General features: G+C 50.0%; 1 protein-coding gene across 2 annotated transcripts in view; it reads right to left on the bottom strand.

The window, feature by feature from the left end:
* Positions 1 to 23,225, bottom strand: part of Tcf7l1 (transcription factor 7 like 1) — a 155,052-nt gene that overhangs the window by 5,796 nt on the left and 126,031 nt on the right. Inside the window, exons 4-8 of one of the 2 annotated variants that reach the window (XM_051202857.1) lie at positions 15,974 to 16,057; positions 15,702 to 15,743; positions 1,679 to 1,811; positions 685 to 787; positions 378 to 461 (exon numbers count right to left, since the gene is read on the bottom strand). In XM_051202857.1, the coding sequence (XP_051058814.1) occupies positions 378 to 461; positions 685 to 787; positions 1,679 to 1,811; positions 15,702 to 15,743; positions 15,974 to 16,057 (446 nt within the window). The remainder of the gene's footprint in view (positions 1 to 377; positions 462 to 684; positions 788 to 1,678; positions 1,812 to 15,701; positions 15,744 to 15,973; positions 16,058 to 23,225) is intronic. The other variant, XM_051202858.1, reaches the window with a different exon arrangement.

The raw sequence follows: 23,225 nt of genomic DNA, 5'->3' as shown, positions 1-23,225 counted from the left end.
GTGAGGTGTTCAAAATGACTCTGCTCCACAGAGCCTGGTACGCGAGTGTGTGGAAGGAGGCTAACAGGCTAGGGCTCTGAGGTTGTAGCTGTGTGCGTGCGCGTGCGTATGTGTGTGTGTGCATGCGCGTGGGCGTGTGTGTGTGCGCGTGCGTGCGTGCATGCGCGCGTGCGCAGATGTGCATGGGAGTTCTAGGGTCCCTATTCCACCGGGCTGTGGTGTAAGGAGCGTTGGGCTAGAGGAAGTGAGGATCAGGGAACCCCATACCCGCTCACTGACTTACAGGGGACAGGCTGCTTTGTGGCCAGAAGTGGCACAATCACTAATAGACAAATACCCCAACGCTCCACGTTGACAGACCCCGCCCTAGGACTAACCTGGACACTGAGGCATTCATGGCAAGGGCAGGATAGGGGTGCCGGAAACCACCAGGAGGGAGTGAGTACATGGGCTGTCCTTGCCTGTGAGGGTGAGGAAGGAGAAACATGGTCTAGTCAGACTTCAGGGTGTGTAGGGGACTGGGGGGGGGGCTGGCAAAAAATGATGAGAAAAAGGGGCAGGGAGTCAGAGGAGCTGGGAGGAAGCTGTCCAAGGTAGGAGCGAGGATGTCCAAGTCCTGGGGTCCAGAAAGCAGAGCTCAGCAGAGGAAGGAAGGAGGGTAAGAAAGGCTGGGGGTTTCCTTACTGTGGGACAAGCCAGCCGAGGGGATGGGGGATTTGTCCGACAGCTCCCGGAGAGAGTGGGTAATACGGTGACAGCTCAGATGGATGAGGGGGCCGGGGGATTCCTGCTTCCAAAGAGAGATGTGTCAAATACTTCCCTCATCCTACCTCCGTAACTCATAGACCGTCCAATAGGAGGCTCCTTCCCCTGTTGTCCACACCCTGGAAAGCCCCTGTCTCTCATCATTTCCGCCCTTTCCACCTTCCAGCAGCTCTGGGCTGCCACTCAAGGGTATCTAAAGGGAGGGAGGACCTCTTCACCTTCTCTCTAACGACCCAGAGGCTATCTCTGTGGTTGTAACTTTCTTTTGTTTTCTGGACAGGGATCCATACACGGTCCAGGACGCACCCAGCACAATAAACACCCTGCCTCTAAACTCTGAATTTTCACTCTACCTTTATCCCTCCCACCGCAATAATCATTATTTCTTTAAACAAGGGCTCTGAAGATTTCTAGAACCACAGCGACTCCGGAGGAATGTTATGAAGACCTTGGCTCCCAGGTATGGACAGTAAGGTGGGCAGTTAATTACCACCAACAACACATAAAGCCAGTCCCGCCTCTGTGTTATGGCTATGTTAAAGTCTGTCCAGAAGGCCCTTATTTGAAATGTACGGTGTAGGGCACACATTGCGGTTTATGGAGGCGCAGCTCCCGATGACCTGGACGGCACTCTGAATTTTCAAGGGAACCAGGCTCTGTACCTAACCTGTTTCATTGCTTTTAGTCCTCACACTAGCCTTTTAGAATGGCGAGGTGGGAGGCACAGATTAAAACCAACCAAACCAAACCAAAACCAAAACAAACAAAAAACCCCATCAGACCAAGAACAAAACACTCCTCAAGCGAACCGGCAAGGCGACCAGCCTTTTGAGATCTGCACAGATCTTACCCACTCAAGGACTCTTCTTCACCCCATCCCACGGGAGCACCGCCGGCTCCGGGGACCGCTCACCTGTCTTTGGATCGATCTCCGGGGAGAGATGCGTGGGAGGGGAAGCCGGGGAGAAGTGGTCGTTGCTGTAGGTGATGAGGGGTGTCAACGGGTGCATGTGATGCGGGTGCTGAACAACAGGGACTTTGTTGGACTGCAAGAGAGAGAGGATGGACTAGGCACAGAGGCCAGGCAGGCGGTGTGCACAGCCGCCGTCACTCGCTGGTGGCCTGAGTGCCGGCTCTTTTCTGTGCAACGCCCTATCCAGCCCTCGTAACAGGCCTAGAGAGAAGGAGAGGAAACGCTGTGAGGCGGCTGACGGCTGCATAGTTCTAATGGGTTGTGTGAGCTCTGTGGGTGGGAGAGGGCTTGGCACACTTTGCAGGCCACTTCCACAGAAGCAGGAGATCAAGGTTCGTCACCAGGTTCAGAAGGAGCTCGATGCTCCTTCCCAAAGCCCTTCCTTTCATTTGCTCACACCACAAACGCCGATCGGCTCGGTACCTGGAGCTCCCTAGGTTCACAGCTCTTTCTGCGAGCAGAGCAAGGGATGGGAAATCCATCTGATCATGGGTCCTGCTGCTGGCCTGGGTGGTGGGCACGGGCTATGCTGCACACTGAGCAACTTCCCAGCCCTCCGCGCTGGTTAGATAGCATATCCTCCTACTATTTTCCCTTTATTTACTGGCCATCACCAGTGGCTCTATATCCAGGCATGTACAGCCCAACTAAAAGCATAAACAATGGCCAGTCCTGACATCAGGTTGCCAAGAACCCAGTACACCCAAACGATGTACTTGGGTTTCTTGGGGACCGTTTGTCAAAGGGTGGTTTTTGGCACCACAGACGTAATAGGACAACTACCAAAGGGAAATGAGGGGAGAATATGGAGAATGGCCAGAAGGTTCGGTGGGTTGGGGTGTTCCCTTCCTTCCCTCCTTTCTTTTTTTCTTTTTCCCTTTTGGTTTTTCAAGACAGGGTTTCTCTGTAGCTTTTGAGGCTGTCTTGGAGCTCACAGAGTCCACCTGCCTCTGCCTCCCAAGAGCCGGGATTAAAGGCATGCCCATCACTGCCCTGAAAGGTAAAAGCGTTTTCTGCCGTACCTGACAGCAACCTGCGTCCTATTCCTAGATCCACATGGTAGGCCCACTGACCTCCATGAAAATGCCATGGAACAAGGATGCCCACACACATACACACAGAGAAATATAAGGAAAAATTAGAGTTACACGCATAAACTACCGTTTTAAGAAGTGGCTGCTACGCAATCACACCATCTAAGCCAGCCCCTGCCATCAACTTCTCACATGTCACTTATTTACTTTTGACATCATCTCATTATATGATCCAGGCTAGTCTCGAACTCATGATCACCTGTTCTAGCCTTCATGCCTCAGTTTTTAAATTTATATTTACTTGGATCACTTTGTCACTTCATAGTAAGAAGTCGTGGGCTGAGGCATGTAGCTCAGTTGTCCCGCATGACTGAAGGCCTGAGTTTGATCCCCAGCACTGCATGACCTGGGTGTGGTGGTTGGCACATTCCTGTAACCCAGGCACTTGCACTCAGGAAGTGGAAGTAGAAAGATCAACAGTCAAAGGCCATTCTTTGCTCCCTCCCCCTCCCCACCCCTCCCCCTCCAGTAAAAAGTCTCAGTTGCCCATGTACCTCGAAGCCAAAGAACACAGAGCAAGGAAACCTGAGTTCAATTTGCAAATCTAGGTATAAACCGACCTAAATACCCTGCAGGTTGCTACTGTCTGCCACCAGAGGGCGACGTTGTTCAGAAAATGGACTTTGAGGGGCCAGCCAGTATTGCTGGCCTCTTTTAGGAGGCTCTTCTGGATCTGCAGCTGCCCTCAGGAGCTTGGCGATCACAGCATCAGGTGAGGTCATGGATCAGGAAATGCACGAGCCCCAGTGGACAACCTCAGCACATGACGCAGAGGATGCAGGTGCTTGCTCAGCAAGGAGCACACCCATCCAAATCAGAGCCCGGTGCAGTCCTCCCTGCAAGCTGCACACCCCAGCACCTTCTGAGCCCAGCGTCTTGCCAACCCATTCTCCCCATCCATCTTAAAGCTGTGTGCGCCCGCGCGTACACACGGAGGCCCGAGTTGACATCCGGGTGTCTTTTTTAAATCATTCTCTTTCTGATTACAGGAGTTCGGAGGATCCCGATTCCCTGTGGTCCCCACACTTCCAGAGCGGGCACTTTATCTACAGAGCCAACTTCCTAGCCCCTTTCTTTACCTTTCTAGGGCATGGGTCTAACTGTAATAGAGGCTGGCTTGTGACCTACACAATCTGCTTCAGTGTTTTCCAAGTTTAAATCTCCTCACACTTCCAGCTCTTAGGGAAGCACCCCCCCTCCCACTTCAGAGTATATTCCATGCCCAAAGTAAAAGGCATCCCAAATGTCTTCCCCATGGAAAACCCTCCACCAGAGTCCCCTCCCCACTGTATGCCCCCCCCCAAACTGATCAGAAATCAGATGCATGGAAGTTTATGGCTCAGGAGAATAGACCCTTCCCTTTCGCCATCACTCATGAAGGAGTCATGGACTTGACAATGGCTGCCCGGGGAGCCACCCAACACTTCAGTAGGCAACTAACGGTATTCAAAATGTGACTTCCAACCATCAATGATCTATTTGCCAATAGGACCTTCGTGTGTGTGTGTGTGTGTGTGTGTGTGTGTGTGTGTGTGTGTGTGTGTGTGTGTATGGCTGTTCGTGAGAGACTAGGCAGAAAAGCAAGGCCCAGGAAAGAAGGAACACCAAAAATGTTTGCAATGACATCAGCTTTTTGAAACATCAAAGCCCGTGAGAGGGAGCAGGACAGGAAGCAGTCGGGGAGAGGCTCCTGCAGACCTTGTCCCTCCAGGCACAATCTGCTGAGATGGGAAAATGTGGAGCTGGAAGAAGAGCTCCGAGGACCCAGGGTGCAGCACCCCCCCATACTCCTATTCTTCTATCTGTCCCAGGTGATCAGCTAAGCCATTTCTTCTGTCCTCCAACCCAGGCAACAAAGTATCAGTTTTGCTGTGTCCCTTGACTTTTAACCTCAGGGTTGTTGCAGGAATAGCCCTAAGCTCTTAGTGTTTCTTAAGTGTCTTCCTAAGACCTGCGTGGCTGCTTGCTTAGCTGTGCTCAGCTAAACTGAGATGTGTTACAAGACGAAGGAATAGCAAGTGTGTTGTTACACACAATTTTCTTCCAGCAAACCTCACATTCCATGATAAGGACTCATTCCTTATTTGTTTTGCTTTTTTGAGACACGGTTTCTCTGTGTAGCCCTGGCTGTCCTGGAACTAACTCACTCTGTAGATCTGGCTGGCTTCAGACTCATAGAGGTCCACCTGCTTCTGCCTCCCGAGCAGTGGGACTAAAGACCTGCGCCACCGTGCCTGACCCTAGTTTAAGATTATTTTAAACATCTTTGTTGTGCAAGTGCATGCACACACATGCCTCAGTGTGCTTGTGAGGTCAGTGAATTGATTCTCTCCTACCATAGGGGTTTCTGGGCTAGAACCTCAGATCATCAGGCTTAGAGGAAGCACCTCTAACACTGAGCTCTTTTGCTGGACCCCATACATAGGTTTTAGAGTAAACGTGTCCATGACAATGAGCATCCCCTACTGTCCACCACATGCCCAGATCTTCTGTTTTTTTTTTTTTTTTTTACTCACTGCTTAAAGTTTTACAATAGAGAGCAACCTTCTCCACATGCATCCCATCAGATACGTTCAAAGTTCTTATGCAAATTTGTGAGATGTCTCTTTTCTAACTCTGCATATGTGCATCCCCCCCATCTCTGTGATACAAGGTTTTTCTATGTACCCCTGGCTGTCCCAAAGCCCAGTACGTAGACCAGGCTGGACTCATCCAAACTCAAATCCACCTGCCCCTGCTTCCCAAGTGCTGGGATCGAAGGTGTGTGCAATCACACTGGTTTTATCTCCCCTTAATGAACAAATTTTGTTTTAGATTTTTAAACTTTGTTTTGTGTGTATGAGTATTTTCCTGTTTCTGGATTCCTTACCAATTTCTGGCCGCCTGTTTCTAAACTACTCCCAAGTCTATCTTAAAATTAGCAAAATATTCCAGAAGAGGCCAGCTGGCGCAGAAAATAAGGGTGAAAGATTTATATACAACAAGGACGGAGGCAGAGAGGAGCCTACAATTTGGACAAGAGGGACTAGTGAGATGGCTCAGCTGGTGACGTTTGTGTCACCAAGCTTGACAACATGAGTTCAGTCATAGGCACTCACAAGATGGGAGAACAAAATGATGCCTGGAAGTTGCCCTCTGACCCACACAAACACATCACAAGGCATGTGCTCCCCTTTGTCCCCCGTAAATAAATAAATGCCTGTAACAAAACAAACCAAACCAGGCCAGCACTGATGCCGCACGCCTTGATCTCAGCACCCTGGAGGGGTAAGTTGGTGGATCTCTGAAAGTTGAAGGCTAGCCTGGGCTATACAATGAGGTCTACATAGCCAGGGCTATGGAGAGAGACCCTGTCTCAAAAACAAACACACAAAACCAACCAAACCCAAAACAAACTTTAAAAATCCAAAATTGGACATCTTCCTCCATAGGCAAACACCTCTCAAACTTTAATGATTTTTCTGTCTTCCTTCATTTCATGTTTTGAAACAGGATCTCAGTGTAGCCCAGAATGGCTTCAAATTCACTATGTAGTCGAGGATGACCTTGAACTTCTGACCCTCTTGCCTCCACCTCCTGAGTTCTTCAACTACAGGTGTGCATCATTACGTCTGGTTTTATGTAATGCTAGGGTTAGGTCCCAGGGCTTTGTGTATGTTAGGCAAATACTACCAACTGAGCCACACCCTCAGCCCAACAAAAATGCTCTCAAATCACACTGTAAGCTCTTTAGCAATCCCCTTACCATGTCAAGCAGAGGAAACGTGATTCCACACAGAATCTTTCTGTACTGTGACCAATGCAATGCCACTTTATTGATAGGCTCCATGACTGTGAAGACTCTATGGGACAGGCACTGATCTGGACAGTCACAGGTAGAGAACTGACAAGTGGCCTCATAGAAAATTAAGGGGCGCTGGGTGCTGGTGGCCCATGCGTTTGATGTCAACACTCGGGAAGCAGAGGCAGGCAGATCTCTGTGAGTTCAAGGCCAGCCTGGTCTAAAGAGCGAGTGCCAGAATAACTCCAAAGCTACAAAGAGAGACCCTGTTTAGAAAAAACAAAAGCAAAAGATTCGGGGGTCACAAAAATAAACAGGAAGTGCCTTTATTGTCTCTCTGTGAGGACAGAGTGGGGGCAGCAAGAGAGGGTCTTGTGGGGCCGGAAAAATGACTCAGTGGTCAACAGCACTCACTGCTCCTTGCGGAAGCCCTGAATTCAGTTCCCAGCACCCACATGATGTCCCACATCTGTCTGTAATGTACACCTACAAGGCATCCGATGCCTTCTGGCCTCCAAGGGCATCTGTACACACGCAGGGTACATAAACTCACGCAGACACACACACACTCATACACAAATAAATCTTACCAAAAAAGAGAACCTGATCTATTCAGAAAACAGTACCTGTGCTCATGGTCTAACCAGACAGTGTGTAGTAAGATAAACACCAAGGAGAAGAAGTAAATTGGGAAGGCAGACAGGAAGTGCAGGTGCGTGTTAGTCTAGACAGGGAGGCCACAGAAAAGGTCCCTACGAAACTGACTTAAACTGACTGAGTGGAGCCCATTCTATATGGAGAGATAACCTTGCCCAGCCTAGACACACGGGTGTGGGGGTGGAGAGGTGCTTGGTCCTGGCTCAAGGACAGACTTAGTAGACTTCCTAAGGGAGGCCTCACCCTCTCCGAGGGGAGATGAGAGCTGGGGAGGGGCGGTGGTGGAGGGAGGGAGACGAGAGGGAGGGGGAGCTGGACTGGAATGTAAAAAATAATAAAAAAAATTAATGAACTTTATTATTTAAAAAACCTTGCAAATCAATAAAAATGCCCACTCTAACTGCAAAAAGAGACAATGGTTTAAGGACTGAAGGCAGGAACAAGTTAGAGACGAAGAAAAGCTGGGGGGGGGGTCTTCTGGCACAGGGACCCTGGTACAGCGGCTGAGGTGGGCAGGGCCCCCGTGCGTCTGAGAAGTAACCGAGGCCAGTGGACTGGACAAGAGCAGAAGTGAAGTGTCTACGAGAACAGCCGGACACTGGGGAGGCCCTGCTTCCAGCTCTAGTGCCTCAAGAACAAAACACTCAAATAGGCTGGGCACGATGAGTCAACCTGGAACCCTGAAGCGTGGAGAAGCGGAGGGCGGGACGAGAAGATAGCTCAGCAGGCAAAGGTCTCCAGGCCCGATGGCCTGGCTTGATTCCTGGGACCCTCGTGGTAGGAGAGAGCTGACTCCCTCAAGTTGCCCTCTGACCTGCGCACATGTGCCATAACACATTCTCTCTCCATCCCTCTCTCTTCCCCCCACTTTTAAAAAGAAATGAAGTCGAGACCAATCTGGTTGGTCTCTAAACAACACAACACCAAAATCCCAAAGGAAACTTTCCAACTCCTAAGACCTGACAAGGACCATGGTGCAGGTCAGCAAAGATGCAAAGATAAGATGCTCTGGGGACTGGAATGCGCCTTCAGGTCCTTTGTGCAATGGCCTACCTTGAAGGCTTTGCAAGTCTGGTCACTAATATAATCCTTTGGACGAACCCTCCCTAGCCAGGGCTCTCGCTTTCCCGTTCTTGGTAGTAGGGGAGGTGAATACTGACGGTTACTTTATTTGTGTTCAGTTGGTGCTGCCGTTCCGTTCTGTGTGCATTTGAGGGAAAACTGTTGTTTTGAGACATGGCTTCCTCTGTATAACTGCTGTCCTGGAACTTGCTCTGTAGAGCAGCTGGCCTCAAACTCACAGAAATCTGTCTTCCAAGGGCTGGAATTAAAGGCCTGCACCACCACTGTAAAATCATCAGTGGTAAATGCTTGGTGAAAGAGCTAAGTACAACTTCAAATCCCCAGAAAGCGCTCATTAGTGACCGGGGACACAGCAACCCTACCGTGGAAACACCTGGCCCAAACACCAGCTGATCCCAAAGCAACACCTCTACCACGGGGCTGTGTTGACATGGTGGGTCTACTGATAGGACACAGAGAGAGAGCACCAGCACAGTTCCTCTGGCCTAAAGCGCACAACCGTAACTGAGGGAATGTCGGACAAACTCAAACCCAAGGGCATCCTACACACAGATGGTGTGGCCGGTGACAGAGAGCAGCAGGCGGGATGCTGGGCTGTCTCACATCAAGTCCCAGGCCCCACCGTGACCACTGAGCATGGCGGCCTATGCTTGCATTCCTAGCACTTGGGAGGCAGAGGAAGGACGGTCAGAAATTCAAGGCAATCCTCGGGGAAACACCAAGTCCGAGGCCGGCCTGAGCTATGTGACTCAACAAAAGAGAAACAGAAAAGCCCCACAACGAAACGGCTGGCTTGCCTGTGAGAGTCAAGGAAAACAGAGCAGCCGTGAGGCCCGTTCTGACCGGAAACTGAAGTCACAGCAACTGAATGCAATGGATGAGCGCAGATGGCACTCAGGATGGAAGACACGGCCATTATTGCCGTGTTACTGTGGCCCAGTGTGGTGGTTTGAAAGAAAATGCCCCCTCCCCCACCAAAGGAGTGGCACTATTAGGAGGCGTGGCCTTGTTGGAGTAGGCGTGTCACTGTTGAAGTGGGCTCTGAGGTTTCATTTGCTCAAGCTTCACTCAGTGTGACTGACAGATGACTTCCTGCTGCCTTCTGATCAAGACACAGCCAGCATGTGACGATAATGGACTGACCCTCTGAAACTGCAAGCCGCCACCCCAACTAAATGTTTTCTTTTTTAAGAGGTGCTGAGGTCATGGTGTCTCTTCGCAGCAATAGAAACCCTAATTAAGACAGATTCGGATCCGTGTGAATGTTAATTGTATTCCCTTTCTTTGGTTATATGCAGAAGGCCATTGTGCACCAAGGCCGGAAGAGTTCTTGGGGTGTTCTAATCCATCACTTCCCACCTTATTCCCTCTTACTGGAGCTGGAGCTAGGCTGTAAATTGGGGTTCCAGGACCATGTGCATGGCCCCATTGGCCCCATACCCCCCCCCCCGTTTTGTTTTGTTTTAGTTTTTCAAGAAGACAGGGTTTCTCTGTAGCTTTGGAGTCTGTCTTGGAACTCACTCAGTAGACCAGGCTGGCCTGGAACTCAGAGATTAGCCTGTCTCTGCCTCCCGAGTGCTGGGATTAAAGGTGTGCGCCACCATCTTGTTTTCCTTGGCATCCTTCCCCCTTTTAATGTGGGGGCTGGGATTTGAACTCAGGTTGGCATGTCTGTACACCAACTGAGGCATCTCTCCAGCCCTAATGTGCTTGATGTTTTGTTAGCTCTATTGTGGTTACCGAAGCAAACATTTTTGTTCTTAAGAAACCTAGTGTTCAGGTCACATTTCTAAGTTACTCTCAACTTATCAGAAATGGAAAAGGGGAAAATATACACAGAGGGAGGAACAGAGAGAAACCACAGGAGCCGCATCTGTAGACCCGGATGGAAAGCATGTGGGAGCTTCCGCTATATCCAAATAAAAAAGTAACAGTAAGCAAACCAGTATGGGAGAGTGACTGGAGGGAGAGAGCCACAGAATGCTATGGGTTCCAGAGACTTCTGGGTTTACACAGGTGAGCTGGCGAGATGGACAAGCAGCAAGTGAATTTCATTTATTTATTTACTAACTTATTTGTTTGTGAATAGATAGGTAGGGTTGCACACAACCACACACGAATCTCATCCAATTATTTACTTATCTATGTGTTTATTTATAGGTAAATAAACAGGGCCTCACAGAGCCCAGGCTGGCCTTGGACTGCCTGTGTAGCTGAGAATGACATTAAGCTCCTCTTGGCCGTCCCGTGGACTGCCACAGGCCATTGCGGTGTTTGATACGAAGAGGGAAATTCTAGCAAGTGGTTTGGAGAGCATTCGCCTGCTCCGGGCTCGGGGCTTGGCTTCCAGACTGTCCTTAGAAGGGAAGCATACGGGGACTGACTCAGCCACCACTCATTTGACTCGAAGCTCTCCGATTTGCTTCTGAGAATGACTCGGAGCATAATAAAACAGGGCATTCACTACTGAAATATGAGCATAGTAGTGGCCGTGGGCTGCAGCCTTTCATCTTTTTTTACTCATGAGCCTCTTTCTCCTTGCTCCATTAGTAATATTGCTCTTTTAAACGTGTTATTACATTTTTATTTATTTACTGTTTGTGAGAAAGTGCATGTGTGTGGAAGCCAGAGGCAAACTTGCAGGAACACTTCCTCTCCCTCCAGCATATGGATTGCGGCTGTCAGGCTTGGTGGCAGGCGCCTTTACCAGCTAGCTGAGCACGAAGGGGTTCTGAATTGAATCCTCAGACCCTCAAAACCAAGCATGGTGCCTACACACCCACCCACCCACACACACGCTATATATATGTCAGCTGTCTTTCTCTATGCCCCTTGGCACTTTCTCAAGCCACTCAGTGTATATAATACCTTCTTATACCTTTATATTTTTGAGACAAGGCCTTGCTATGTAGTCCAGGCTGGCTTGAACACCCGAGTCTCCTGCCTCAAGCTTCTCAGGTGCTGGGGTTACAGTAGGCATATGCTCCCACACCTAACTCATGCATTACATTTACCATTCCTGAATGAGAAGAAGGAGATGCCCTGGAGTGAGGAGACATATAGAAGGACCACCCAGCTTCTCACAGACCATTCGCCACTCAGTGAATCCCCTTGTGCACATGGGACATGCAGGGTAAATGCTTATGAACAAAGCAGATTTTCCTTTCTCTTTGCTCAGCACCCCGGGAAGAGAATGGTGAAAGACAGCGTCGGGGCTGGAAGACCCGTCAGTGTGGGGTCAGTGCAATCGTCCCCATGGAGTGAGATCATGGTAATCAAACACCATAGTTACATAGGGACTGGAGAGGTGGCTCAGTGGTTAAGCGCACAGGCTGCTCTTGCAAGGGACTTGGGTTCAGTTCCCAGAGCCCACATGGTGGCTTACATCCACGCACCTGTAACTCTATTTCCAGGGCAGTGGTTTTCCGCCTTCCTACTGCTGCAAGCCTTTAACACAGTTCCTCATGTTGTGGGGCCCCCAACCATAAAATTACTTCCTTGCAACGTAAATATCCGTGTTTTCTTTTCTTTCTTTCTTTTCTCTTCCTCCTCCTCCTTTTTGGTTTTTCAAGACAGGGTTTCTCTGTGTAACAGTCCTGGCTGTCTTGGGACTTGCTTCGTAGACCAGGCTGACCTCGAACTCACTGAGATCCGCCTGCCTCTGCCACTCAAGTGCTGGGATTAAAGGCATGCACCACCACTGTGTGGCAAGTTTTGGGTTTTCTAATGGTCTTGGTCGACTCCTAGGAAAGTGTCATTTGATCCCAAAGGGGGTGTGGCTCACAGGTTGAGACCCACTCTTTAGTGGATCTGACCTCCTCTTACATCTTCCTCAGGCACCAAGCATGTACATGGAGCGCAGGCAGGCAGGCAGGCAGGCAGGCAGGCAGGCAGGCAGGCAGGCAGGCAGGCAGGGAGGGAAGCACTTATGCACACAAAATAAAATCTTCATAACAAACCAAAGCGGGAAAACCAAACAGCAACAGAGGCGGTTTTCCAGTTTTTGGCCCCCAGCTTGCTTTAAAGGTGTGAATGGAAGTAACTGTACCGCTCAGCCCGGCCCCCGCTCATGGCAGCCCGGTTATGACTTGTTTGGACACCCTTCCCTGACAGACTCCGCATGACTCACCAAATGTCTGCAAGTATGGAGCCTGTTTTCTTCATTGGCCCTTCTCCGTGGGCAAACGTCTTCAAATATTTTACTTCTGATCTAAGCTAAATGTTCATAATCTACAGTGTTTTCATTTCTCTAATTAAAAAGAAAAAAAAAAAAAAAAAAAAAAAAACAATGCCCCAACTTCTGTGACTGCGATCTAGGAAGCTTCAGGTTGGGCTCACACCCTCTGGCTTGACCAGGGGTCACGGTCAGGCAGCAGGGATGTTGGGAGCTGCTTTCCTTGCCTCCTGTCTTTGATTTGCAATTATGGGAATGATTCTCAACTCTGGCTGCCCCTGAGAGTCGCCCTGGGGAGCTTAAAAATTGAAGATACCAGCCCCACCCCAGCCCAATTAAATCATATCCCTGGGGGATTAAGATGTTAAATTCTATGGGCTCATTATCTCTATTACCTTCGCAATCTGTCCATTTGTTTTGGCACCTGATTCAGGCCCTCATTACCTCTTAGCTCTGCTAATTAAACGGGATGTTAATTGTTCACTCCCTCTCTTAATTTCCTAACAATAGCGATGTCGGCAATAGCGGTGGCGATGATGGTGTAGCGTGGTGATGGTTTGGAAAGCTACCCGTTAGTGCAGAGTTACTTTGTGTTGGGCACAATGCTGAACTCATTACAACACACTGCCTGGTTTCGGACCCCTCTATGACGTCAGCGTCCCTCTAATCCCCATTTAATAGATGAGGAAACCGAGGCAAAGCCAGATGAGGTAATTGGCCCGAAGCTTTGAAAAGGAAGCAACACCGGGGTCTAAATCTGCAGTGTTTCACGGTCCCTCAGGAGTTTGGATGAGTTGCTGGGTTCCAGTTCGTGTTAAGGGATTTCCCCTTGGGTGCCTTAACCTTTTCTTTCTTTTTTAAACATTCAGGTTTTGATTTTTACTTCCATTTATTACTTCTACCTAGTTTAATTTATTTCACGCTCTCCCTTGGTAGCCCTGGCTGGCCTTGCTATGTAGACCAGGCTGGCTTAAAATTTACCGGGATCTGCGTGTTTACGCCCAGTCCATCCAGGTTTTTAAAAATTACATTTATTCTCTCTTCTTGCTTGTGAAGGTTGCAGGGTAACTTGCAGGGGTCAGTTCCCCTGCATCGGCAGAGCCATATCTCTGGCTTCCTTGTGACTGAAGTCTGCTTATGCTTTGCAATATTAGATGATTGAGTATGATAATATGGAATCTGCTGGGAAAATAGTCCAGTACGCCATCTACAAAGCGGTATGTCCCAACAATCCATGCTTCTCTGCTCTCAGACAAAGCAAGGGCTGTCTGCTTCCCTCCCGTGCAGTGATATGATATCCAGACACTCGTCTGCAGTGGATAGATGATTGGCAGCTGCAACTGCAAGACGCTCCCCGAGAGTTTAGGAAACTTCATACAATTTTCTGTCACCCCAAGAAGGCCACGAGCAGCCGGTTTATTTGGGGGAAAGGGACTAGGGAGAGAAAGGCCAAGAGCCAGTATTACAGTGATTGTGTCCTGGAACGAAGGAGGTGAGGTGAGAGGTGGCCGCCATTGGCAAACGTCACCTGTCACCTCGGAGGTGCCTAGAGAGCGAGGAGCTGAGCTGTCAGAGCTGAGCCAGGCTGCACGGGGTCACAGGGAAGGTGTGACAGCAAGAATGGGAAGCTGGGACGTCAGAAGGCAAGTAGGTGATGCTCTCGGGGGGACGGGACATCCGGAAATGCGTGTTAGGTTAGAAAGGGAAACCATGTCCCTGAAAAGGAATCTGTGAAAAGCTAGGTCTCTGGACAGGAGAGAGGGTGGCAAGCCCCTACATTTTGGGGTCGGCTGCAGGGGGCTCCAGGGCACCACAGAATGGGCGAGGGTAAGCAGAGAGGAAGCAGCTGAAAGAGAGCTAAGTGGATTAGGACTGAAGGTCCGTCGCTGTGTTGACTGATTCACGCCACTAGAGGGCACCTGTACCTCATGCTCACCATCCCAGATAGGACCTCGGGGACCAGAACAACCACAAGGGCCCATTCACGACACAACTGTTCAGTGCTTTGGTGACAAGATGCAGAACCTGCCACCAGGTCCTTGCGTGTGGTAGGACAGCCTACCCTGGGTGGCTGGTTCTGCCCTACATGTTACTCCTGTCCCACAGCTCAGAAGGCTGTGGCAGTCATCTGAGAGGCGCACATGACGTCACGCTGCAAACCACCAAGGGCTCTACCACTCTAAGCTGGTCCCGTGACTGCTGAAAACCACACAAGTCCACCGCACCTCTATGCTCTTCTTCCTCACAGCTACCCCCCTAAGCTTTTAATGAGCAAGGGTTATGAGTCTATCTTAAAACAGCCGGTGTGAGAAAGTAATGTCTGGGATTTGCTGTAAAACAAGAGTGGAGAGAGGGGAACGTGAGGGCAACATGGGAGCTCATTTTAAAATTCACTAAGGATTCCTCAGGCTTTACTGCTATCATGGCTGCAGTGAGGAAGCCCTAGCCTCCCGTCTGTAAAACGGACAGGTTGAGACAGCTAACGGTCCTCTATGACCCTGAGACTCACTGGACAGGACAGTCACCAGATACTGTGGCAGGCAACCACTTAGAGCCTTAGTTGCTGCCTGGAAGATGGAAAGCAACGGTTCTATTCCAGCATCATTTTTTATATGCTTTGGACTTCAGTCCTGTGTCAGCAGGAGGTGAGGAGCCCTGCTGGGAACCCACTGTTCTTGTCTCCCGGGACTTGCTCCCTTTCCTCCGAAGGCCAAGGTCAGCACAGCTGTGCTGAGGGGCCACTGTGCGTGTTTTAATGGATGCTTCCCTGAAACAGCTGGTGGAGAACAGCCTCTTTAACTACAGCCTTGCAGCTCCGGGGAGAAGAGGAGGTGTTCTGAAATGAACACCAACTGGACAGAAAGGACTCCTTGTTCGTAGGAAGTGGAGAAGGCTTTGGAGCAGGTGTCCAGGAGGAAGTGGGGTTAATGGTCAGGGCCACGTGTCTTCAATCAAGCATTCCAGGTGGCGCGCACGCCTACGTGCACAGAGGTGGGCAGAAAGGTGAGGCTGTCTAAGACATAACGTCTTTGTTAACCCCTGTCTGTGCCCACACAGTGTGAGGGTTAATCTTCATTGTCAATTTGCCTGGATTTACAATCACCATGGAAACGCCCTCCAGGTGTGTCTGTGAGAGTGTTTCCAGAAAGATTTAACCGAGGAGGGAAGACTCACCCGGAATGTGGGAGGCACCATCCAACGAGCAGGATCCCCAGACTGAACGGAAAGGAGAAAGTGAGCTGAGCACCAGCATCCAGCACTCTCCGCTCCCTGATAGCGGAAGCAGAGTAACCGGCCTCCTGCTTCCCCACCAGATAGCCACTCCCACCAAACTGTGAGCCTGACAAACCCTTCCTCCGTTAAGTCGCCCTCGTCAGCAATCTTAGCTCGGCAGACTTAGGAAGCTTCTGCAGGGGCGGGGGCCCGGGCTGGTAAGACAGACTCACCAAGTGTGCTGGAGACGGTGACCTTGTGTCCTTGACTGTAGCACTGGTGGGGACATCGAGGAGGGGCCATTTCATCTGCAGGTACTGCACGGGGGACAGAAAACATGATGCAGGTTGAGATGACATCTCTCAAGCACCAAGACAAGCATAGAAAGGGCCGGCAGGGAGGTCACCAGCTAAGTGCAAGGCCTGCAGCTACAGGCCCACAGGCCCTGGACGGGGCATACCTCTCTTGCCACGGGATTCTAATACGGCACAGCCGTAAAGCCACTCCCCTACCACCATCCCATAACCAGAGACAAGACAACAAGCAACACAGCTGGACTTTAAGTGAGGGAGGGGATGGATACATTCCAACATGACCACCACCTTCAAAGAACCTATCCCCGAGGCCCAAGCTTTCTTTACTCTCCGTATGGAATACAGCAAATCATCCAAATCATCCTAGAGCAGATTCCCAAAGGGAGAGCCTGCCTGGTCCATCCCCTGCAGCATCAATGATGACGTTCCCTTAGCAACACACTTGCGGGAGTGGTAAACAATCGATAAAGCACGGGACTGGGCAGGACATCCACAAAGCCCTCAGCGCCACATACGTGGCCCATGTTGGTACCTGAAATCTCAGCACTTGGGAGGATCAGAAGTTCAAGGTCATCCCCAGCTACATAACAAGTTTGAAGCCAGTCTAGCATATATAAGATCTGTCCACCAAAAAAATCTCACCTGCCCCACAATCATGGGTCATAAGTAATTATTTTTGTTTGTTTGAAGTGGAGTCTTGTTATATAATCATGGCTGGCCTGGAACTCACAATTTAGACCAGGCTGGGCCTTGGATTTGCGGCGATCTCCTTGCTTATAAAACTGGTGTACTCAGATTATAGGTGTGTACTACACTCATGGACGCTGGCCTTTCACTGATGTCTCTTAACCTTGGAAAGTATGATCACCTGGCACCCCACCGTCTGCCATGCATTATTGGTGGACGGGAGGAATCTCTGCAGACCCATGTACACACAGTCATGCACACATGCTCCTTAGCATCGGCATGGCACAGTTGACAGGAAGGTGTCTCTCACTCAACCAATGTAGGTTGTGACCCAAGACAAATGACTTAACAGTTTGGAGTCTTGTTTTGTCACCTGTAGGGCATGCTATTCTGACTAACTTTACAGACTGTTAACAGGAACGGAATCACGTCGGGGACTGAACGCTGTCTTGCACGTGGGAGATGTTTGATAAATGGCAGCTATTATGTTCATAAGCAAACCATTAGTCTTTGCCAGGAGCAAAAGCAAGCATGTTGTCCTAGAGTCAACATTGACAAGGTGCTTCTGGGCACCCGACCAGCGACTCGGCGTCTGCGCAGAATTCTTGACACTAGTTTGGGACTAGAGTTCTGCAAGGGAGGGGAGGCTCAGAAGGATGTGCAGAGGCTGAAGGGAGCTTTTAGGTCAGCATTGTTCTTGGATTTCACAGGGGAGGGAGCAGCAGTTGCCTACAGGCGGGAAGGAATTGGGTAGGGCCAAGTTTTCAGAAACCTATCTACAAGGTTTATGGATGTAGCTGAGGCTGGCAAAGTGCTTTCCTAGCATACATGAGGCCCTGGGTTGGCTCCTCCATACACAAACTGACAGTGGTAATGCATGCCTGTAATCCCAGCTCTGGGGAGTTGGAGCCAGGAGGACCAGATGTTCAAGGGCATCACCTAAGAAAGTTTGGAGCCAGTCTGGGCTACATGAGACCTTGTCTCAAAAAAAAAAAAAAAAAAAAAAAAAAGCAAATAGAGCTGGAAAGGCATTGAGAAGCACACACAAATAACTCCAGCATTCCTGCTGTAATATGGGAAGCACAGAGAGAATTTCCTGGAAGCTTGAATGGCCGGTCAGCCTATAGTCCTCAGAGCAGCAGCAGAAACAAGAAAGATTCCGCCCCAGCGAGTGGAAGGTGAGAACCCACTACTGAAAAAAATAAAACAAACCAAAACACACCCACTCAAAGAACCCAGCCCTTCTAGTAGCAGGAAGGGCACGAGCCTAGGATCTTGGGTGAGTCAGCAGCTGTAAGCATAGGCTAAAGATACAGGCCAACTGCATCAACACTTGAGCCTAGGATTTTTATTATTCCCTTTTAGTTTAAGACCCATTGCTTTCACTATTCTATGACCAGGAACATATTTTCTGTGTGTGTGCGTGCACGTGGGAGAGCATGAGGCTGACCTCAGGGCAGAGTCTTCCTCAGTCACACTCTATTTTATTCATGGAGATAAGCTGGAGCTGTCCAGACTAGCTAACTAGCTTGTTCCTGGGCTCACCTTCCCAGCCCTGCAGTCAAAGGTGGGCCATCTATGCTTACCTGTTATTTACATGGGTGCCAGGGATCTGAACGCTGGTCCTTAATGCTCGCATGGCAAACATTTCATCCAGTGGGATGCCCTCAGCCCATCATGACCCCTTCCACTGTCCCAGCGTCCAGTACTCCTCTGTTCTGAGGGACTTGCCCAGTCCTTTGCCATCTGCCGCCCCCACCCCCAGAGGCTGAATGGAAATAAGGACACCGATGTGCTATGGTGGTGGCTTGAGGAAGCCAGTACCGAGTACCAAACATCTTCCAGTTCACAAAACTGGAATAAGAAATATCTGATGCTAAAGGGAAATGCCTCGTTATATCACCTTAACATGAACTGCGATTGGGGACTCTCAACATCCATCAGGTCTACCACGGCCTGCTTTCCCATTGAGCCACAAAAACACACGAGCTTGTTGGCTGTCCCAGAGATAGCTTTAAAATCATACTGGGGTGGGTCAAAACAATCTGAATTTTGTCTGGGGCAATGTTTGGGCGGCCTTTGGGGTTGTCTCGCACAGCTGGCTTCTGTTGTTCCCCACTGGCGAACGGCTGACACACTGAGATGTATGAGTCTGTTGAGGAGGGCGCTGCCCTCACACACCAGCACCACACCGGCCTCCGCAGCCCCCCACCCTCTCCTGACAGCCAGAAATGTTTCAGCGTCAGGTATGAAGAGATGTCTCAGCCATTCAGAACATGTGCTGCTCTCGCAGAAGACCCAAATTCAGATCCAGACGCTTACATGGCAGCTTATGACGGCCAGTACCTCAGACCTAGGGGATCTGATGCCCTCTTCTGCCTGATACAGGCACTGAATGTAGATGATGTACACACACACACACACACACACACACACACACACACACACACACACACACAGCTTATAGGCATTAAGAAAAGAACAGAAATATTTCAGACTTTGCCAAATGTGCCCAGGGTGGGCCAGGGGTGGGGCTGCCTCTATTCTAGCGACCGAGGAGGAAACCTGCAGTCACTAAATTTTCTCGAAGGCTCATCTCACTTGCCAGTGAGGATGTGGAGGTCTGTATATGCAAGTCATTACCCATTACCACACATACATTCCTGGTAAAGAGTTCCACCTCACCACACATTGACAGAGTAAGAGCTCTGACTTCCGGGCGCTTTATCTGACTGATGAGGTATCCGCCTAGGGCTTCCAGTGCCTTAGTGCCCCATGCAGGGGTCACAGGCATGTGCCATTATGCCGCTCACATGCTAATTTTAACTGAGAAGCTTAGCTGGTAACAGTCTTGAGTCCATGCCTGGGGAAAGACGGCAGAGAACCATTTTGGCAGAGAATTGTTTTGGAAGGGAGTACTACATTAGTTCTCTTTTTTCAACTTAAATTTTTTTCCTTGTATGTGGTGTACATGTGTGTTTCTATGGATGTGCATGCATGTGTGTGCTTGTGTAGAAAGCCAGACTGTCCTGCACGATCGCTCTTTGTCTGAGTCTCGTGATATCAGGCGCCCTCGATTGCTCGTCACCTAATATATTTGCTGAGGTCGGCTCTCACAACTGAACCCAGAGCTTGCTGGATCCCATCTCTGCCTCCTAAAGGCTGGGGTTGCAGCTGGGCCACTACATAGGCACAGCTTTTGCATGGATGCCGGGATTCCAAACTCTGGTTCTCATACTTGGGTAGCACGTGTTTTAAGCCTGAGCTATTTATCTCCCTGGTCTCCTTTCTAGGATTTTGAAGATAGTTATGAGGATGATGCATGGCTGAACTTTAAGGCTCACTGAAGAGCAGAAGGACTTAGATTGCGGCACAGGGAATTCTAAAATGCCTCCTGTGAATCAGGGCAAGAGGACGCAAGAGCATTGTAGTGCCCACATCAGCACCAGGAATACGCAGGCGTCTGCATAGTTCTGAATGCCCAGATCATGACCCGTGGAAAGAACGCTCTTTTATTTAAAAAAAAAAAAAAAAAAAAAAAAGGTTTGCTTACTTTTAATTTTAATTGTGTCTCTGTGTGTTGTGCACATGTGTGTGGGTGTACCCCAGCAGTCAGGGTGTTGGTCCCTTGGGGCTGCGATTACATGCGGTTGTGTGAGCCATGATCCTGTGGGTGCTGGAGGTAAACTCATGTCCTGTGCGAGAGACGCAGCCTCTTAAGACTGAGACGTCTCTCCAGCGCCAAGAAAGCGCTTGCTGGCAGTGTTTCCCATGAGAGGTCGGCCCCACAATTATCCTGGGGGTCATTGCACATGGGTGGAGCATGTCTGTGGGGATTAAGTGACGTGTAGCTGAGCTTAGGCTCTGGGCACAATAATGGTGTGTGGACAAATTAAAACAGGTTTCGCCAAGCCCTATCTAAGCTCTATTCAACAAAGCTGCCGGAGGCTCAAGCTTATGACTAGCGTATCACAGCTGGGCATGAGTGTAGCTGATGTGCTCATAGCCTGGTTCGTCTACCCTCCCTCCCCCCGGGATGGCCATTGAAAAGGCAAAGCTCCGGGTTTTCAAAACATCAATGCAACTGTTGGGCTGAGCAACAGTGCCAGCTACTCTAGAGAGCTGTCTATGACAAAAGGGCCTCTTCCAAATGCAGCGACAGGAAGGGCCACGCATGCCCCCCGCCAGCTTACACACGCTGCTCCAATCTGCTACCGTGTTTCGCCACACATATGAAGGGCCTAGAGAGTTCCCTTTGTCACAGAACCTTGGAAAGTGCTGGAGGACCTAGCCTTCTGCTGTTCTGGTTTGTGGTTAAGTACAGTGAGTCTGAGGTTTAGAATGCATCTTTTTTTTTTTTTTTAAAGGGGGGAGGGATGCATCAAGTAGTTTCAGTAGGTAATGGCCCTTGTCACCAAGCCTGACAACTTAGAGTTTGATCCCTGGGACCTACATGGTGGAAGGACAGAACTGGTCCCTGAAAGCTGTCCTCTGACCTCCACACACATGCTCCACAGTCTCCCACCCACACGCCAGACTCGCACTAAATAAATAAATGCAATACAAACTTATGTTTACATTTACGTGTGCATGTGTGAATGGGTGTGCACCGTGCATAGAGGCCAGAGGGGGATGTGTCTGGTATCTTGCCTTCTTATTCTCTTGAGACAGGATTGCTTACTACACTAGAGCTAGATTAGCAACCAACAAGCCCTAGGGATCTCCCTAACTCAGCCCATCACAGCACTCAGGCCACGGAGGCACATGTGGCCGCGCTCAACTTAAATTTTTAAAAATGTATTTATTTATCAGCCGGGTGGTGGTAACACACACCTTTAATCCCAGTACTCAAGAGGCAGAGGCAGTCGGATCTCTGTGTGAGTTTCAGGCCAGCCTGGTCTACAGGACAGCTAAGGCTACCCAGAGAGACCAGGTCTGTATGTGTGCTGCATGTGAAGGCCAGAGGTCAACTTTGTGGAATTGGCTCCCTTCTTCCATACACGGGCTCTGGGCTGGGTCCCCAGGCTTGTAAGTGCCTCTATGCGCTGAGCCACAGCCCCAGACTCCAGATGTTTTTGTTGTTGTTAACATGGATGCTGCTGATTTGAACTCTCCTCCTCATGGCTCTGCAGCAAGCTCGCTTAACGACAGATCTACCTCCCAGCCCTGGCAAACGCCTTCACCTTGTTAACATTGTTCTCATTGGAACAGACATTGAACTCACTCAGCATCCACCAAAAATGGTCATGGGGTTTCTGATTTGACTCATTCGTGAGAAGCATCCATAGTGACTGATTCTCCTACCTGGGAGCACTTCTGCATTCCCCGGGCAAACCCTAAGAGGCCACCGGGGTTTGCTTTTTCTTGTACTTTTCTGTGGAATGCTGAACTGGGTGTCACATTCCTAAGTAAAGGCGGACAAAAGCCGTTCTCCCCTGGGTGATATTTCTAACAAGGGTTGCTCTTTTTCTCAATGTTCTGCTGTCTTTTTTTTTTTTTTTTTTTTTTGATTCTCAGTCCTTCCCAGAGTGCTTTCCTGGGCTAAGTACTCGGCCAGGTGGACTGTTTCCGCTGGACTTGGGCCTGGGGAAGGGTCCCTCTGAAGGATGTTCCCTAGAGGCTAGAGCCCTTTTTCCTGCAGTGGGGCGGAGACCTGTCCTACACAATCCCCACTCTGCTCGAGACCCTGCAGCAGATTAATTGCAGCTGTGCCCTGGAATTTCCCCAACACACAAATCTTCATGATGTAAAACAGCTGGGAGGAAATCCCAGCATGCCCTGGACAGAGGCAGAGCTGCCAATGAGCTATGGAGATTAACCCTCAGGCTCCCAGAAAGTAGCCAGGGCCCCTATGCCGGGCAGGCCCCCTCCCCCTCCCTCCATGTACACGGAACTCGCAGACATGTCCAGTGTCTGTTCAATGCTCTCTGAAAAAACCCTTTCTCTAGGTCTGAGCACTAGAGAAAAACCAAGGCTTCTTGTCACAGAAAGAACCCACAGCAAGGCTCCCAGGAGAGCACTCCAAGTGGGAGGAAAAGGGAAACTCTCATACCCTGAACTACGGTTCCCGGAAGCCCTCCACTTCTGTGGACACAGGCAGAGGACAGAGTCTGTCCCAGCTTTCCGGGTGAGAGCGACCCTGCAAACCTCTCTGGTCCCCATTAGTAACAGTGACTCCTGTGACCTTAAACGAGGGCTCTCTTGAGTAAAGTCCAAGGATTGCTAAGGCTGCCTCAAAGGATACCACAGATGCTGTCACTAGGAGACAAGACCGAGGCACCCCCCCACACACACCAAATATGGCTCCAAGCACAGTGAGATCTCTCAAAACACGGGTTTTACTATGTAGCCTAGGTTTGTCTCCAGCTCCGAATAACCCACGTGGCTCCGTCTCTTGAGGACCGGTGTTGGTATTACAGGTATGCTCTGCCACACCCAGCTGTGTGTGTGTGTGTGTGTGTGTGTGCGCGCGCGCGCTGGGTGC

Source organism: Phodopus roborovskii, unplaced genomic scaffold (genome assembly GCF_943737965.1).
Source record: "Phodopus roborovskii unplaced genomic scaffold, PHOROB, whole genome shotgun sequence".
NCBI lineage: Eukaryota > Metazoa > Chordata > Mammalia > Rodentia > Cricetidae > Phodopus > Phodopus roborovskii.
The sequence above is the reverse complement of the archived record's forward strand: the minus strand, read 5'-3'. Positions and strand labels throughout refer to the sequence as shown.